The following is a 17,445-nucleotide window of genomic DNA, read 5'->3' as shown; positions in this document are numbered from 1 at the left end:
GGGATTTTTCGTTCTCTGGAAGAACAAGTTGTGCATGTTCCTTAACGTCTGCACTTTGTGCGAGGGCATTACACCAGCTCTCATGCATTCTACTGGAAGATAGCATAGATCCAGCGACATTGTAAGCAAGGAACCAGAATTTATTCTTTCACTTAACACTGACGCTGCTGCATCATGCCAGTAGTGTAGTATTTGCCCTCTCATTCTTAATCAGATGTATACTCTTATAACCAACATTTATGGGACTGTGCAGCGATTTGCACCAAGGGTAAGAAAAGTGAAATATTCATTGGAATGCAATCATCCTTCATCATCATCAGCCGGACTATACTCGCAGCAGGGCGACAGCCTCTCCCATATTCCCCAAATTAGCCCTTTCCTGTGCTAGCTGCATCCACTTGACCCCTGCACCCATCATCAGTTTGTGATCTAGCTTGTGTAGCCCACGTAGAATCGGCCGTTAGCAACTATGCCTTTCAAATTGTGCACAGCAGTGAGGCTGAAAAAGACTATAGGCTGGGCCTGCCCTCTTCGCTCAGTTTACTTTGTCGGCCACCCGCCATGGTACAATTGAGGGAAGACAAAGGGAGTGATGTGCAACCACCTCCAGCCGGCTACGCCTTCATCTACAAACGCCCTTGTGGGTTTAAGCAATTGAATGGCCGTCCCCATGGCTGACACCAGTAGGTCCGCTTGTAAGGCAGGATTCAAGCGAGACAGCAGCACTGGCCATTGCTGTGAGGTGCGGGAATGAGAATTTTTGTTTGTACATTATTTGCTTGCTTTGGAGGAATTTTAGGTGGCATGAATAGTCGATGTCTTTTATGTAATGAATGCATTTTTTAGCCACTTTCAGAACAATTTGTTGCTCAGGCTGTTAAAATATGCTCGCGCTGCCAGGGAAGGGCGGATTTTTTTCTCACTATTTTGGTTTGAGCCAAATGACTGGACATAAGTTCTTTGTACAGAGCTGTCCAATGTGTGTGCTCATTGAGGATTGTAAAAGATTTGTTATTAGACGTGTGCCCACCAAGATGCTTATATTAGGAAATTTTTGGTTCTTTCTTTTTTTTGCAGGGATGCAGCTTTGCTTGTCACATCATGAATTAGAAGAGACCATCATCGTGAGCAGCTGGAGGCTACCAGAAGATAAGCATATTTTAGACGTGCTAAATTGTTCAGGCAAATGTTGAGAGTACTTTAAATTTGTAGTTTTCCAGTGCAACGGTGCATGACCAAAGAAGGGAAGAAGGATACTTGAAGAAAACAGCGCAGCAACAGGGACAAGAGAGAAGATGAGACAGGTGCTGACTAGCAACTGAAGGTTTATTGAAAAGGAATGCATAAAATATACTCTCTTCGCAACCAAGAGCGTGCATGAGCTGCGCAAACAACACTGATAACCTGTCAACTTCAGTCATGGTGGTCAGGATACAATAGTTCACAATCATTAACAAGGACGGATGGCCGTTCATGGCTGTGAACTGTTGAATCTTGACCACCATGACTGAAGTTGATAGCTTATAAGTGTTGTTCGCGCAGCTCATGCATGCTCTTGGTTGTGAAGAGAGTATATTTTATGTGTTCCTTTTCAATAAACCTTCAGTTGCTAGTCAGCACCTGTCCCATCTTCTTTCTTGTGCCTGTTGCTGCGCTGTTTTCTTCAACTTGCCGTTTTACTGAAGTTGGGAAGAAGGATAAAACACAGCACTCACTGACAACTGGTTATTTAACGGCGCAGACACTGCTTAAATGCCTTCAGACCAGCGGAGCAGGAAAAAAACAAACTTATCACACCTTTATCATCAAAACTATGAAAGAAACATCATTTCTGTGTTATATGATACAACTGAAGTATTGCTCGCACATTGTGAACCAGCTTTTTTAATATGATGCGTCTCTGTCCCTTCACAAGTGGCTTGCTTCTGCTAAGGATCTTCACACTTGAAAATCTCTGTACAATCACTGCAGTGCTTGACAAGTTTGGAACCTGTCCTCATTCTTTAGATCTCCTGCATGCAGTTTGCATTTACGGGCCTCTAGCATTTTGCCTCCATCGAAATGCAACCACCGCGGCCAGGATAGAACCCGTGTCTTAACAGGCCAGCAGCCGAGCACCATAACCACTGAACTGCCGTGGCGGCTCATGTATGTGTGTGTGTTCCGTAGGGCTGGAAAACTATGAACTTAAATCAGTGATGCTAACCAGGCCAACAACTAACTCTGCTGTTCATAATACCTCTGCTCCTTGTTTCTAAATGGCCAATTAGGTGGCACTGCTACTTTGTTTATTTGTTGCAATTTTGTGCACAAAATGAATGTCTTATATTTGGGAAACACAAAGTCCAGGTGGTGTATGTTTGCAAGGTGTGCTATTGTTGTGTAGATAGTTTACTGAAGTGTTTTGTATTTCTAACATGCCAGTTGAGAGGTGTGTGTGCATTTTCATGCTATGGTAATGTGCCTAGTAACTGTTTAAAACATTAGCTCTGGTTCTTGTTCCTGAGTAGCTCACATGTGTGCTGCTCATCCCTTTTTTCTTAGCTAAGCTACTTCATCAAATTGCATGTTGTAGGTGTCACCATGCATGTATATCTTAGAGCTTAAAGTAAGTGCTCTTGGAAGTCATCTTAAGGTGAATTCGCACGGTGGACTGAATTGCAAATCTTGAGGGTGAACTGTGCATTATGTGGCTTGACGTCGCGAATTGACGCCAACCAATTGGTGTCTGCAGATGGAAAGAGGAGGGCGTTTTTTTTCTATTAGGACAAGATCTGCTGTTTTCATCTCATGTGTGAATGCTTTCAGCATGCGGACACTGCCTTTACTTGAGGTGATGCTAGAGATCTTTTTGCGACCTCATCCGTTGTGTGAATATACCGTAAAAACCCGCGTATAATACGAACCCGAATATAATACGGGGCTAAGATTTAGAGACGCGAAATGGGAAAAAAAGTTTCACCCGCGTATAATACGAGTAACACAAGCTCATAGAAGACATTTATTCAAATCGCATCCCGCACTTCACTTCAATTACTTTGTTCTTCAGTAGCGCTTTCTTCGAACATTTCTTTGTCCGACAAATCATCCCAAATGTACTCATCTTCCGTGCCATCGAGGGCGTTCGAGATGCTGCACTTCTTAAGCCCGCTTCAGCCGCCCGGTTGGCGTCACTGCAGGCTCACCTGAGTGCATCCACTCTGCGTAGCACCGCCTGACTGCGTCCTTAAACGGTTTGTTTACACAACCATCAAACGGCCGCGAAAGCTTTGTCGCATTCCGCTGCACACGAAAAGGGCTTCTTTCTGTTGTGGCCATCCACGAATGCTTCCTTCGACGACACCAAACTGCCTCCCGGCCGCACCGTTGCCGATGTTCTCCGCAGCCAAAATCGCTTGAAAGTAGCCGAGTACTGTTTTCGAGACCGTGACATCGTGCTCTCTAAAACAATATCCACTTCACGAAGCGTGCCTTACATGCTAGCACGTGTGTTGTCAACAGGCGCACGGCACACCGCGACCCCCCGGCGCACCCAACGGATCAACAAAGAAACGACGTCGTGACGTCATTTGTCGAGAGTAACGAAGCCAAGCCGTAGCCACGCGCCAATAGCGAAGCGAAGCCATAGCCACGCCGCAAAAACGAAACCAAAACATCGAGCAACTTCGAAAATTTTTATTCGGATCCGCAAATAGTACGAGGTGGAAATTTAGGACGCTAATTATGGGAAAAAAACCTCGTATTATACGCGGGTTTTTACGGTACCTTTGATGTGCATTTTGGTGTAAGGACATGAACTCTAACTAAACCTAATTCACAGAACTGGCCCCAGCAATGACATCCATCGATGGGGCGAGTGGCAGTGGGCCAGACGAGTTTGGTGAGCGAACCTTCTTGTGATGCATGCCATTTTTTATTTTTCATAATCAAATCGGCCTAAGAAACTGTTCACTGCAAACAAAGGATTTGTCCAATGAGCGCCTGTTAACCCTGTCCTGTGCCACTTGAGGGCGTCTTATCCCCTGAAACTTCTACTCTCATCCTTCCACCATCTCTGCTGTGCCCCTAACTTTGACTGTATGTGCTACATTGACCTTTCTTGAAATTGGTTACATACCCTTCCCAGGCCCCATTTCTTTCTGTACTTTTTATCTCTACTTTGTGTCGCTCTCCTACTCTACTGTGTGATTACATCTATACCTTTCGATAGCTTGCCGTCCTGCCTTCAGTTGCATTTCAAGCCTTTTCATTAAGCTTCATGTTTCTTTCCCATAGTTATCTAATAATTAAAAGCTTTTTAATTGATTGACATCCCCTTTCTTGTGAATTAACAAAATATATTAGCATTATTCTGGTTGTCTGGTACATTCACAGTTGTTAGGCGTTGTACCGTGTACAGGTTGAAAAGTTTTCTGGCACAGTGTTCCTGCTGTCCTTCAGCAGATGCGCAGTTAATTGAACCTGACGTCTTTTTTTTTTCTTTTTGCACTGCCTATGAGGCTTGCTGTACTGCCCCTTTCATTTTTGGCAGGATATGCGATTTTTCTGAACTGCTCTCGCTCCGCAGTGTTCTGCTGTGTCTTTAAGGCTCGTTTATGGGGGTTCAACGTCCCAAAGCGACTCGGGCTATGAGGGACGTGGTAGTGGAGGGCTCCGGAAATTTCGACCAGCTGAGTTTCTTTAACGTGCACTGACATCGCACAGCACACGGGCCCCTGGAACTTCGCCTCCATCGAAATTCCATTGCCGCAGCTGGATCGAACTCTCGTCATTTGGGTCAGCAGCCAAGCGTTATAACCACTGAGCCACTGCGGCCACGGTTGTCACTTGTCACTTAGCCCTCATTATTTCACCAGTTATCTTTTTAGCCATCAGTGTTAGTCTAGTTTGAAAGGGTGTGCGCTAAAAAAGACGTACACAGGAAAAAGATAGAGACGACAAAAGAAGCCAGGCGCACATATATATCCGCTGATAAACAGATATGAGCTGCGTGATGGAGCGTGACCCCATCAACCAAACATAAGACAGCGCAAAAAATGCATATCTAAGTGACATTAAAAGAAACCCAAGAAAGTGAACATATCAAACACCTGCCGAGGTAAGGTAAAAAAGTGGGATTCGTATCGGCTGACAACAATGCATAACAACATGGGAAAACAGAGCTGTATGAAAGATGACACTGAAAAAGAGGATAACACCATAAAAAAGGCTAACAACATGACGAAATTTTTAACAAAGAACAAGTGAAAGATGGGGATAAAAACCGTGTAAAGGGTGGTAAATAAAGGCACATTGGAACATCTAAAAGGACACTAAAACATAGAGAGGCGAACGGGTTAATAGTCTAGATGTACCCATCCAGAAAGGCAAGTTCATTTCTAGACAGGTTAATGGAAGGCGTGCTAACGCACTTGTCTTTCCTGAGGTGAATAAAAAAGGCCTCGATTACTTCTCTTTCTGTCTTGTCCTGAGCCTTAGCTAGAAACTTGGTTTCATTAAACTTGGGGTAGCAGTTCTGGCAACTGCTGCAGTGTAACGGAAGGTTACCTCCAGACCTGTTCTTCATGGTGACGTTGTGCCTGCGGGCGCGCTCATTGAAACATTTCCCGGTTTGACCCACATACACTTTGCCGCACGTCAAGGGAATCTCGTACACAACATTGGCAGTGCATTGTGTGTACACGGTTTGATGCTTGATATTACAGGCCTTCTTAACACGCTTCCTGGTCACCATCGGACATAATTTCGCCAGTTTGCAAGTAGCCGAAAAAACCAGCCTAACCCCGTGACGAGACGCAACTTTCTTTAAATTGTGTGAAAGACCATGCAGGTAAGGTACCTATAACCTGCACAGGTTTCCGTTCTGTTTGATGTTTAGCATGCTCCGAGTTTTTAATTTTTTGCAAAAGGTTTTCAGACATGTTCGTGACCAGATTTGCAGGGTAACCTGCAGCAGAAATTCGGTCGATCTGGCACTGGAAACTTTCACCTATCTTGTGGCCGCAGGATTTTTCTAATGCAGATTTCATGCAAAGAGATACTATGCCAAGCTTTACCAGCTTGGAGTGGGCACTATCATAGGGCAAAAGTGACTTCTTTGAGTGCGGCTGATAAGACCAACACACATGATCATTTGTAAAAATAAGCTGTAAGTCAAGAAACTGGAGTCGATCATGATCTGCTCGTTCATGCGTGAATTTTAGACCCCTCGATGAAGAACAGAAGGTAGTGAGAATTTGGACTACAAGTGTATCAGCAGCACAGTATGAAGGTGCGTTAAGAAGGACAAGATAATCGTCGACGTATCTGAAAATACGTGTTATCCCTGTGTCCTTCAAGCTAGCTTCAAGGCGCCGGTCAAATGACGCCAGAAAAATTTCGCATAAGACCGGTGCGACTGAGGAACCTATACAAATTCCGGCTTTTTGCAAGTAAAACTCATCCTGGAAGCAAATAACAGTGGAATCCAAATAAAACAATAGTAGGTCCAGAAATTTTTCAGTTGTGACACCGGCAGAATTTTGAAACCTGACTTCGTCAAATTCTTCCAAATGTTCACGAACAGCATCCAACAATCCGTCGTGAGGCACAGAGTAAAATAAGTCCTCAACGTCAATTGAAAAACCAGTTGTGGCCGATACCTTGCCTCCCTCCAGTACCTGCACCACTTCCTTTGAGCTTCGAACGCGGTAAGGGTAAGCGCCAGCTATTCTGTCCAGTTGGCACCGAAGGAAGTCACCCACAACTTTTTGCCACGTATCCCTTTCAGACACAATGGCACGTGGTGGACAAGCAGGCTTGTGCGTTTTACCTGAAAAGAATATTTCGAGGCATCCGGTCTCAGCTCCTTTGACCGCCTCGGAGCATGCTAAACATCAAACAGAACGGAAACCTGTGCAGGTTATAGGTACCTTACCTGCATGGTCTTTCACACAATTTAAAGAAAGTTGCGTCTCGTCACGGGGTTAGGCTGGTTTTTTCGGCTACTTGCAAACTGGCGAAATTATGTCCGATGGTGACCAGGAAGCGTGTTAAGAAGGCCTGTAATATCAAGCATCAAACCGTGTACACACAATGCACTGCCAATGTTGTGTACGAGATTCCCTTGACGTGCGGCAAAGTGTATGTGGGTCAAACCGGGAAATGTTTCAATGAGCGCGCCCGCAGGCACAACGTCACCATGAAGAACAGGTCTGGAGGTAACCTTCCGTTACACTGCAGCAGTTGCCAGAACTGCTACCCCAAGTTTAATGAAACCAAGTTTCTAGCTAAGGCTCAGGACAAGACAGAAAGAGAAGTAATCGAGGCCTTTTTTATTCACCTCAGGAAAGACAAGTGCGTTAGCACGCCTTCCATTAACCTGTCTAGAAATGAACTTGCCTTTCTGGATGGGTACATCTAGACTATTAACCCGTTCGCCTCTCTATGTTTTAGTGTCCTTTTAGATGTTCCAATGTGCCTTTATTTACCACCCTTTACACGGTTTTTATCTCCATCTTTCACTTGTTCTTTGTTAAAAATTTCGTCATGTTGTTAGCCTTTTTTATGGTGTTATCCTCTTTTTCAGTGTCATCTTTCATACAGCTCTGTTTTCCCATGTTGTTATGCATTGTTGTCAGCCGATACGAATCCCACTTTTTTACCTTACCTCGGCAGGTGTTTGATATGTTCACTTTCTTGTGTTTCTTTTAATGTCACTTAGATATGCATTTCTTGCGCTGTCTTATGTTTGGTTGATGGGGTCACGCTCCATCACGCAGCTCATATCTGTTTATCAGCGGATATATATGTGCGCCTGGCTTCTTTTGTCGTCATTAAAGTTGGAAGTTGCGCTTCTTTCCTGTCGTCTCTATCTTTTTCCTGTGTACGTCTTTTTTAGCGCACACCCTTTCAAATATGAATATGTACCAACTAGCCCGTCAAAAAGCTTTACTACTGTTAGTGTAGCAGCCGATCAACTCTTCACTGAGATGTGTTTCTCATAGTATTAATGTTTCTACAAGTTTTAATACAGCATAACCCTGCTGATGTACTCCTCACGGGACTAAAAAAAATTGGCTGTGGCTTAGCTCAGCTATGCCAGACATACGTAGCGAGAGGTAATGGACCTTCATTGGCTAGGCGAACTCGTCGAGCTGCATCTTCACGGCGTCGCTTATTCAGACGTTCTGCATGTTCTTCCTCGGTCTCGTCGCCTTTGCCTTGTTTCGTTCCAACAGCTAAGCTTGGTTTGTTTCAGCCTCTCCGACTCGCTCTCCATCTCTGGCCACAACAGCTTCAACGAACCGCCCTCTTATACAGGCCGCTGCTCATTCATTCATAAATCTTTAATCACAAGGATGACCTGAGGCCCAAGGGGGAAGTGGGTTGGTTAGGTGAAGGTGAGGGTGTCGGTCTCTGACATGAAGTCTAGCAGGGCACTGAGCTTGCGCTTGGCGTCGGTACTGGGGGCCCTCCAGTCATCGTATGTCTGGATGTGGTAGGCAGAGGTGTAGCAGGCGCAGAGGCTCGCAGTGCCAGGACAGGTCCAGATCAGGTGGTGCAAATCAACAGAGTCAGCAGGGCAATCGGGGCAGCCGATCCTGGTTCGGTGCCATCGACTCGGGATGTCCGGGGTGTACGCTGCACCGGCTCGCACCTTGTGAGCGAGAACTTGGGCCGGGCGAGAAAGTCCAGAAGGAATGGATGGAGTAATGTCTGGGACAAAGTCCCACGACAAACCCCTCTGCTCTTGTTAAAGGCGTGTGATGATAGAGTCAGGTATTATGAGCGGGATGGGAGAACAATAAGGGTGGTCCGAGTTGGTCGGCTCACGTTAAGGCAATGCCGACGGTCTTCCTCTAGCTGCGCGCCAGCAGCCTCGTGGGCAGTCCTGTTCCCGGTCCCTTGTGCGTGATTTCTGGGTGTCCAGTGAATGCATACGTAGACCTGGGAGGTCTCTTGCTGTGCCTACTGCTATCTCTGGCTCTCCTCCTCCTCTGACGTTGCACCAGATGGCGCGGCTCCATCTGGCAACGGTTGCTAGGCAGCGGCGCAAGAAGCGGTGTGACCACGGTGTGACCACCGCCGCAGTGAAAATGCTACTTTGCGACCAATAGCTCTTGCTACAAAAAAAAAAAAAATGCAAGAGCGAGGAAACATTAGAGGCAGGAAGTAGGACAAATTTAAAAATGACAGGAATGAAGAACTAAACACATTTATTGCAGTGCTGGCACTTGAAAAAATCATGCAGCATTGTCTGCTGCATTTTCTTAGGTCCGATGAGGACTACTCATTTCTCCAGAATTTACGGGGCTATGTGGCTGTTGTGATCGTTGCAAACATACTTTCTGAGAATGTCTAATGCCGCTACAGCCAACATAATGGTTGGTTCCAGCGGAGGCTAGCCCTCGTCCTCTTTGTTGCCACTGCTGTGTGCATCCAGAAGTCACAAAAGATGTGATGAGGTGCGGAAGGACAAAATCAATCGCGCCAGCCACACTAACACTAGCAGCACAATTACAAAGAAACAAGGATAGGTGAAGAAAAAATTAGCTGTGGTTTAGCTCTGATTAAACATGGCGAGAAGCGGTAGCTTCATGTGGCTGCGCTTTGCAAAGCTTTGTTTGTTTCTAGTTTCTCGGCTTGTTGAAAGATTGTTGTTTCTTTGGACTTTGCCGCACGTAGCTACGTGAAACTACTGCTTCTCACCAGGTTTAACCGAAGCTAAACCACAGCTGATTTTTTCCTATACCCGTGGTGTTAGATTTTCTGCGTGTGGAGCGCTAATCTTCCTCTTTGTATTCTTCGTCTTCCTCTTGTTATTCCTCTTCAAACTCCTCTCGAAATCGCCTGTCACTGATCAATCATGAATCGCTCGAATCACAAATTACCATGATATTGCATGAGCGGCTGTGTAACCTAGCAGTTAGTATACAAGAAGCACATATACAGGGTGTCCCAGCTAAAAGTAACGAAGCTTGTAAAAAAGAGGATGATCCCTAGCCGAGTGAGACCAACTGAGGGTTGTTGCCAGTCGCGTGTCCTAGTCTGTAGTATTTTTTTTTTATTATGCAAACATGATTAATTAGCAGAGACAAATTAGCTAACTTTTTAATTATTGCCTACAGGAAGAAAGTGTCAATGCAGGAGTTGTAGATCCCTTTGAAAAATAACCGTTTGCCGTGTTTGCAGCCAAGTACCACTGATACAGCTTCTTTTATTTGACTTAAAAGAAAGCCCGCGAAATACAAAAAGAGCCACGTGATAGGGAAGCAGTTTCAGCGCTCCCAGACGACCAGCCAAGCAAAGACATTCGCTTATCTTTGCAACGTTGTCCCGAACGGGGTTCGGCGTTTTGTGATGGTTGCGAGATATACGTAATTAACTCTCGCATCGGCGCTAGGGCGACCGTTTCTTCAGCGCGTGACGGTGCAAGTTAGCGGCACGGCCACATTCCTATCACTCGAGGCGAGGTTACGCGTGAAAAAGCGCTCCATGCGAGCCGCGCTTCACTTCCTTGAAAAGCAGCACCCGCTCACTTTCCATGACACATAAGCAGTTCCTGGTGCATATCTCGCCACCTCCTCAAGACGCCAAAAGCTGTACGGGACAGCGTTGCAAACATAAGCGGATGTCGTTGCTTGATCGCTCGTTTGGGAGCGCTGTAACTGCTTCCCTATCACGTGGTTCTTTTTGTATTTCGCGGGCTTTCTTTTAAGTCAGATAAAAGAAGTTGTATCAGTGGTACTTAGCTGCAAACAAGGCAAACGATTATTTTTCTATGGGATCTACAACTCCTGCATTGACAATTTCTTCCTGAAAGCAATAATTAAAAAGTTAGCTAATTAGTCTTTGCTAATTAATCACGTTTGCATAATAAAAAAATACTGCAGACTAGGACACGTGACTATCAACAACCCTCAGTTGGTCTCACTCGGCTAGGGATCATCCTCTTTTTAACAAGCTTGGTTACTTTTAGCTGGGACACCCTGTATATCTCCAGTTTTATTGAATTGTCACACCGTGGGTCTGAAGCTTAGTGGTTAGCGCACCTGGCTCTCGCCCAATGGACCTGAGTTTGAATCCCACTGATTGTGAGGTTTATTTGTTTGTTTATTTTATTTGTGGCAGACTTGAAGGTCATGTTGCGTACATGGCGATCTCAGCCGTGCACCTGTAGCAGTGAAGCTACTGCTTCAAAAAAGTGCAACCACTGTTGATGATGATGGCACAGCCTGTCTGAATGCCGTCTGCCTAACACAGTGGTGCTAGACATGCCAGGCCAAGTAAAGCCGCTTTAGAAGTAAACATAAGACCGCCACCGTTTCTCATTTAGGCTGGCATGGGGTGTTATTTCACAAGTATTACTGTGTAGGAATGTGGCCGAAGTTACAATGCAACGAACAGCAGGGTTTATAATGCATGGAACCCTATTATCATCATGCCAGATCTAGACCACTACAATGTGTAGCAGCCAGGAAAATGCAGCACCCATCAACTCAGCAGCGAGGTTCTACTGTGCAAAGCTTTCACTGTTACCTTGAGAGCAAAATACTTAATTTTTTTCATTTACTTGATAGCCCACAATGTCAAACTGAACTCAGTTTGCTTTTTGCTTATATGTGCTGCTGAGGTGCATTGATATTTGTGTACTTCCTTTTCTTGTCAAAAAAGTATGCTCAGCCGAGGAGATGGAGAGCGCCGCGGACTGCCAGCTCCAGCTGCCTGGTGGGCAGGACACTGTGATAGGTTCTGCTAGGGATGATGGAAAGGTGATTGTGCGTGTTCTTAAGTCATATAGTGTATCAAATACCATAGTAGAGTGAGTGAATGATTCTTAATTAAATTGGGGCTGGTACATAGTGAAATGGGTACAGTTTAGAGGATGATGCTAGCTTACAGTAGAAACTTATACTAGTCCCAGTAAGTGTGCCGAAAAGGGTAGTGTGCAAAGCATAGATGTGTGGTTTCAGACAATATCATGTAAGGCACAGGTCAGCATTTCTAATTTGTCATTTTTGTACTTCATTACCTGACGATGCCATAATGGGTCTGCAGTTATTCTTGTCCTGAGGAAATTCTTAGTACACAAATAATTTTTGATCATGAGGAGGCTGCCTTGTTCTGTCAGGTATGCCTAGTTGTTGGTATGTGAAATTTATTCTCATTTCTGAAGTTTGTTTGAATTGGGGCAGAGAACATTATTTCAACTTTTGGCGGTATTTGACTCGGAATGAAGAGAAGCTAGAACTGTCAGAAGATTGTGCTATATATTTCATGTTGCACGCAAGCAATTTCTTTTTTTTCGAATTATAAGGCTAGAAATAAAAAATCTACTGATTTTGGACACTGCTCGCTGTAAAAGAGTGCATTCATGCCTACATAATTTTTATGTTTTTCAGCTGTTTGTTTTAAGTTATGAAATATTTAAAATCCCTTGATTCACTGCTGTTAATGTGTACAAATGCGAAATTCTCCACGTTTGCTGCAGGTCTATGCAGGCAGTGGGCTCTGGATGGAGCCTGGTGCCTGGCAGATGCTCCTGAGAGCACCAACAGACTCAATGTTCTGCCGCGGTGCTACTCAGGTGTATTGGACACCTGATGAGCTGAAGAGCCGCAGCGTGACTGGCGTGCTTTCAAATAAGTGCCAGTCTCTTGGCAGAACAGAGGCGAAACCGGCACTTACACCGGAAAAAGTCTTCTCTGAAAGGTGCTAGTGCTTTTTTTTTCTTTGCTTTGAGTAACACCTAGGCAATCAAACTTTGCTTCAGCCAAATACAGTCGCGCTCACTTACAGAAAGCGTGATAGTCATGGAGATCCTGTTCATTGTATCCGAGGTTTGTAACAACTGCAATGTCCTTATTGCATCCAAAACTGCAAAGTCGGGCAAAAGTGACGTTTAGTTTTTGCAAGGTGTGTTATGCCCATACGTTTCTTCATGCAGGCTCTATCACAGCACTTTCAGAGATCTCCACACTGTTTGTGTGGCTCTCGCTAAGATCCGTTCTGCCAGTAACCTGATTTATCTATTTGGTTGTGAAATTAGCATTCTCAACGACTGGTGGCAAGTCATTGTGCGCGTTCTCCGATCTTGCTGCGACAAAGATAGTGCAATTGACATATCTGCACAGAATGTATAAATAGCATTGCCCGTTGTTTCGAGTAATCTCTGTCTTTGGTTTTCATGCAAGCATCTCAATGCATCCAACAACACACAGCAGACGCGGAGTGGGTAGGCCCATGTGTCGTCAGCAATCAGAGGTTGCCAGACAAGCAGTCAGTTCGCAAAGGAAACGAAAATCGTTTTAAAGATATCTGCCGCACGGAATCAACTGAAACGTTTTGGGTATTGTAATTTAATGTGTTGGGAATTAAATGCTACAACAAGGGTATGCACGAAAGTAGGCTTCATGGCCCCTTTAATGGCGAACATTCGTTTCTGTGTTTTTACAATGAGAGTGGTAATTCTGAATCTCACTTTTGCATTTATCATGTATCTAGTTGTGTTCAAATGTGGCCTATTTTGTGTTCTATTGTGCAGCTCGTTTCATATCTACATGGGAGACATACCAAAGGAGCTCGCAGAGAAGAGACTGAAAGCCGTGCGCATGCACCTCTCACATCTCACAGAAGCTGGGGGACGTGCAACGAAAAATTGGAGGTCATGATGTATAAATTTATTTTGCCACTTACCTATGCCGAAGCCGTCAGGCATCCCCGCCCAGAAACGTTCGTTTCGTACCAGCATCCACCGCAGTCGACACCATTTCGTCCTGCCTGGCCACCACCGCAACGTTTCCGTCCATGGCGGACACCGGACAACCTACCCATTTGTTATGTCTGCGGCATTCCTGGCCATGTGATGCGTCCCTGCCGCCGCCAAGTGTTGTCCCCTGCTGCCAATACTGACCCTCGAGGTTACGCCTATGCCCCTCCCCAGCCTTTTCACCGCACTTCGCCTTCTGAGACCACTGCTTCCTCCGATCTCAGGCCGTCTATTCGCCGCCGTGCTCCATCTCCGCGTCGTCGCTCGGTTTCCCCGATGCGCCGTCGTCCCTCTTCCCCCTTCGGAAAACTAGTGCCCGCAGTTCCGGAGGCAAGAACTGCTTGCTTGTCACCAAGCTCAAGACCTCGACTTTCTCCGACAAATTTGATCGCGGTTTCTGTGGAGGGCACCGATGCTTTCGCGCTTGTTGACACCAGTGCTGCTGTATCTGTACTAAGTGAGAAATTGTGCCGCCAGTTACGAAAAGTGATGACTCCGCTATATGGTTTTATGCTTCGCGCCGCTAATTCGCAACTTATTGCGCCTTTGGGGGCATGTACAGCCCGAGTTACTATTCAGGACGTTCTGTATATTGTTGAATTCATCGTCTTCCCATGGCCGTCTCACGACGTCATCTTAGGCTGGGACTTTCTCTCCCAACATGACGTTGTCATCGACTGCGCTCGTTCCGAAGTCGCCCTTCTTCCCTTCGGCGACGACTCTGTGAACGCTTCCACTAACTTGTGCTCCAAGCTGACTGTGGCTGATGACGTCATGATCCCGCTGTGCTCTGCTGTGCTCGCCTCTGTTCATTGCGACTCTGGATCCAACGGCCCTGTCATCTTCATCCCGTCCGACTCCTCTGCTTCTCGCCACTGTCTACCCCTGCCATTCGCCGTGCTTGCCGTCTCAGCCGGCTGCAGCGCCTTGCCCCTGACGAATCCATTCCTGTGCCCCTCCACTCTTCTTCATGGTGAATGCTTGGGATGTGTCCAGCCTTTCGCTTCCGTCGTCGCCTGGGACCCTTCTGAGGACGACTCCTGCCGCCTGCAAGTGTCTTCACTTACTTCCTCCTCACCGTCTCCTCAACCCGTTCCCGAGGCCGTCTTTGTGGGCTCAATCGACACAAATCTTTCGCCACCGGAGAAGACCCAGCTTGCGGCCCTGCTAGATAAGTTTCGGTCATCGTTTGACTTCTCTCACCACCGTTTTGGTCGCACTTCAGCTGTTACCCATCGGATCGACACTGGTGCCCATTCGCCGTTGCGCCAACGCCCATATCGCGTCTCGGCCACCGAACGCCAGGTTATCGACACCCAGGTCAATGATATGCTGCAGCGTGGCGTCATACAACCATCACACAGTCCTTGGGCTTCCCCCGTCGTCCTTGTCACCAAGAAAGACGGCTCTATCCGCTTTTGCGTTGACTACTGGCGCCTCAACAAAATCACCCGAAAAGACGCCTCTCCGCTACCCCGCACCTCCACCAAGATGTAACGGCCTTTATTGACAGTTGTGAAGGCCGGTTAGAGCGGGCAAGGACAGGTCCGGTCCCGGAACAGTTCACGCTCTCGTCTCGCGCCGCGCGTCGGCTCTGCTGCTTCAGCTGCCGATCGTCGTCTTCTCATCTCGCGCCTCGCCTCGGTTCTGCTGCTCTGACTGCTGATCATCTTCCTCTTTACAGGTTTCTATTTTATAATAAAGCTTTCGTTTGCCCTAAATCTGGTTGTCAGTATATATATCGTAGGGCATTACAGACCCTTTTGGCCAGCTTAATTGGAAAATATTATTAGTAGCAGGCGCTGCCTTTTTGCAACAGCTTGCGATGCACTAATCGAAGAAGCTATGTTATCATGCGCAATGTGCAGCACACATTTCTGAGTGATGAAAAAACTTATCTATGGTGCGCCATTAGGACTGGCGTCCCTCATTAGGCCTAACACTATCCCGATACCTGCAAGCAGGATCTGTGCCAACAGGCCGACGCCATTAGAACCAACAGGTCTGACACCGACAGGTCCATCACCATCAGGCCATCACCAACAGGCCCGACAGGCCCAACACCAACAGGCCCGACAGGCCCAACACCAACAGCCCAACAGGCCCAACACCAACAGCCCAACAGGCCCATCACCAACAGCCCAACAGGCCCAAATTACGGGTTCCTTCAGCCTTCAGACCGATAGGCTGAAGGAATTTTTGACTGGGTTGTCACACTTGCAAGCATGATGACAAAGTTTGTAATCCGATTTTTGATAGGACTAAGATTATCGGACGCTCGAGGGATAAGAAAGAACGAGAAATTATCGAGGCCTTGGAAATCGCGAGGTTAGGGCCTGATAAGTGCATTAGCGATGCTTCAGTACACCTGTACCGCAAGGAGTTCGAGTTCCTCAAAACCACGAGATGAGTGTCGCTTCTGTTTTTTGTTTTTGTGGTTGGTGCGCATGCGCTTTGCTGCTGAAGGAAAGAGGAGTTGGTGGAATAAATCAGTTGTCAGTCTGCTTTTGTCCAGTGTGGTTCTCTTTCTCTTGTCCCGTCCTTTTGCGCAGTTACTTTTTGTTCTCATAATGTCGTACCAACTAGCCCCTCACCGCACTCTTCTAGAAGATAGCACCCGTGAAACATCCTGTCAGACACAAGTGTCGAACGATTCATCAATTGTACCGAAAATGTGGGTACACGAGCAGCCACATTGTTTTGCTATAATCATGACACGGTCTTCTTGTTCAGTAAAAACAACGACAGAGGGATGAAACCAGTTATCTCAATTGTTCACTTTTTTTACATCTATCTGAGACCTTCGACCTTCGATGAATATCGTGACATCGTAGATTTAAATAATTTAGAGACACAAGGTGACGTACGTGAACCATAAAATCAATATTTGTAGTTAAAAAGTATCACACAATCTAGCCAAAACCATGCACACATTTGAGATCCCATACACATAACGCAACGTTTAAAAGACGAGCAACATTGGACGTAAAACTTCAACTTACCTTGTGGGGACGCCTTCGTCCCCTGCGTTCACTTTCCCGCATTGCACCCCCTACTGTGGTTAGCTCCCCCGCAACGCACTCCCTTTAGTTGGGTTAACTAACAGGGAAGGGCGCTCGCGTCGCAGCGACACAGCGCCACGGATGGCGTGTTCTACCGCTCGCGCGCGGGGGAAGACTGGCCCTCTTCTGCTCGGCACCCGGATAGCTCGCGGACGTTTCGCTAGCCGCTCCGCTCTTCGCCGGCGGCGACCTCGTGTGGAAACATGTTCTCCTCAGCTCGTGCCGTCCGGCCTCGGAGATATTCCCTCTGCCCTACCATGGGCGAACGTTCGCTCGTAGCCGTGCTGGTGAGTCGGACATCCTCGATTCCTCAGTGTATTTTGTTGCTAGCTGGTCTTATTGTTGTTGCAGCAATAAATGCCTTGTTTGTGTCAGCCAGTGTGTCGTTCCTTTGTTCCCACGAGCAAGGCCCGCCGTGGTCGGTGAGCGCTCGGTAGCGCTCGCGACCACGGGGTGGGGTCCGCTCAGCTTTGAACTGTGTCAGCCGCGGTAAACAGGGGAGAACGAATTTATCTCCCTTATTTAAACCCCACATCTGGCAGCCCAACGTGGGGCCTGCTCTTGGAACATTGGACGACTGTCTGTTCGGTTCGAGGAACGCTCTTTGTCCGGATTTGACAAGTGGTAGGCCTA

The 17,445-nt window shown here is 46.7% G+C and overlaps 2 protein-coding genes across 6 annotated transcripts in view; both read left to right on the top strand.

Moving 5' to 3' along the window:
* LOC149367607 (FMRFamide receptor-like) overlaps nucleotides 1-17,445 on the top strand; it is a 1,196,541-nt gene that overhangs the window by 732,158 nt on the left and 446,938 nt on the right. The gene's annotated exons all lie outside the window — the stretch shown is intronic.
* Nucleotides 1,562-15,471, top strand: LOC149367612 (uncharacterized). Its single transcript, XM_089556345.1, has 4 exons — nucleotides 1,562-3,880; nucleotides 11,656-11,753; nucleotides 12,473-12,693; nucleotides 13,526-15,471. The coding sequence occupies exons 1-4, from the start codon at nucleotides 3,835-3,837 to the stop codon at nucleotides 13,650-13,652; spliced, it is 492 nt and encodes a 163-aa protein (XP_089412471.1). The 5' UTR covers nucleotides 1,562-3,834; the 3' UTR covers nucleotides 13,653-15,471.

This window comes from Amblyomma mixtum, chromosome 1 (genome assembly GCF_055824585.1).
Source record: "Amblyomma mixtum isolate Tamu chromosome 1, ASM5582458v1, whole genome shotgun sequence".
Classification (NCBI taxonomy): Eukaryota; Metazoa; Arthropoda; class Arachnida; order Ixodida; family Ixodidae; genus Amblyomma; species Amblyomma mixtum.
This window is presented reverse-complemented; position numbering and strand designations above follow the sequence as displayed.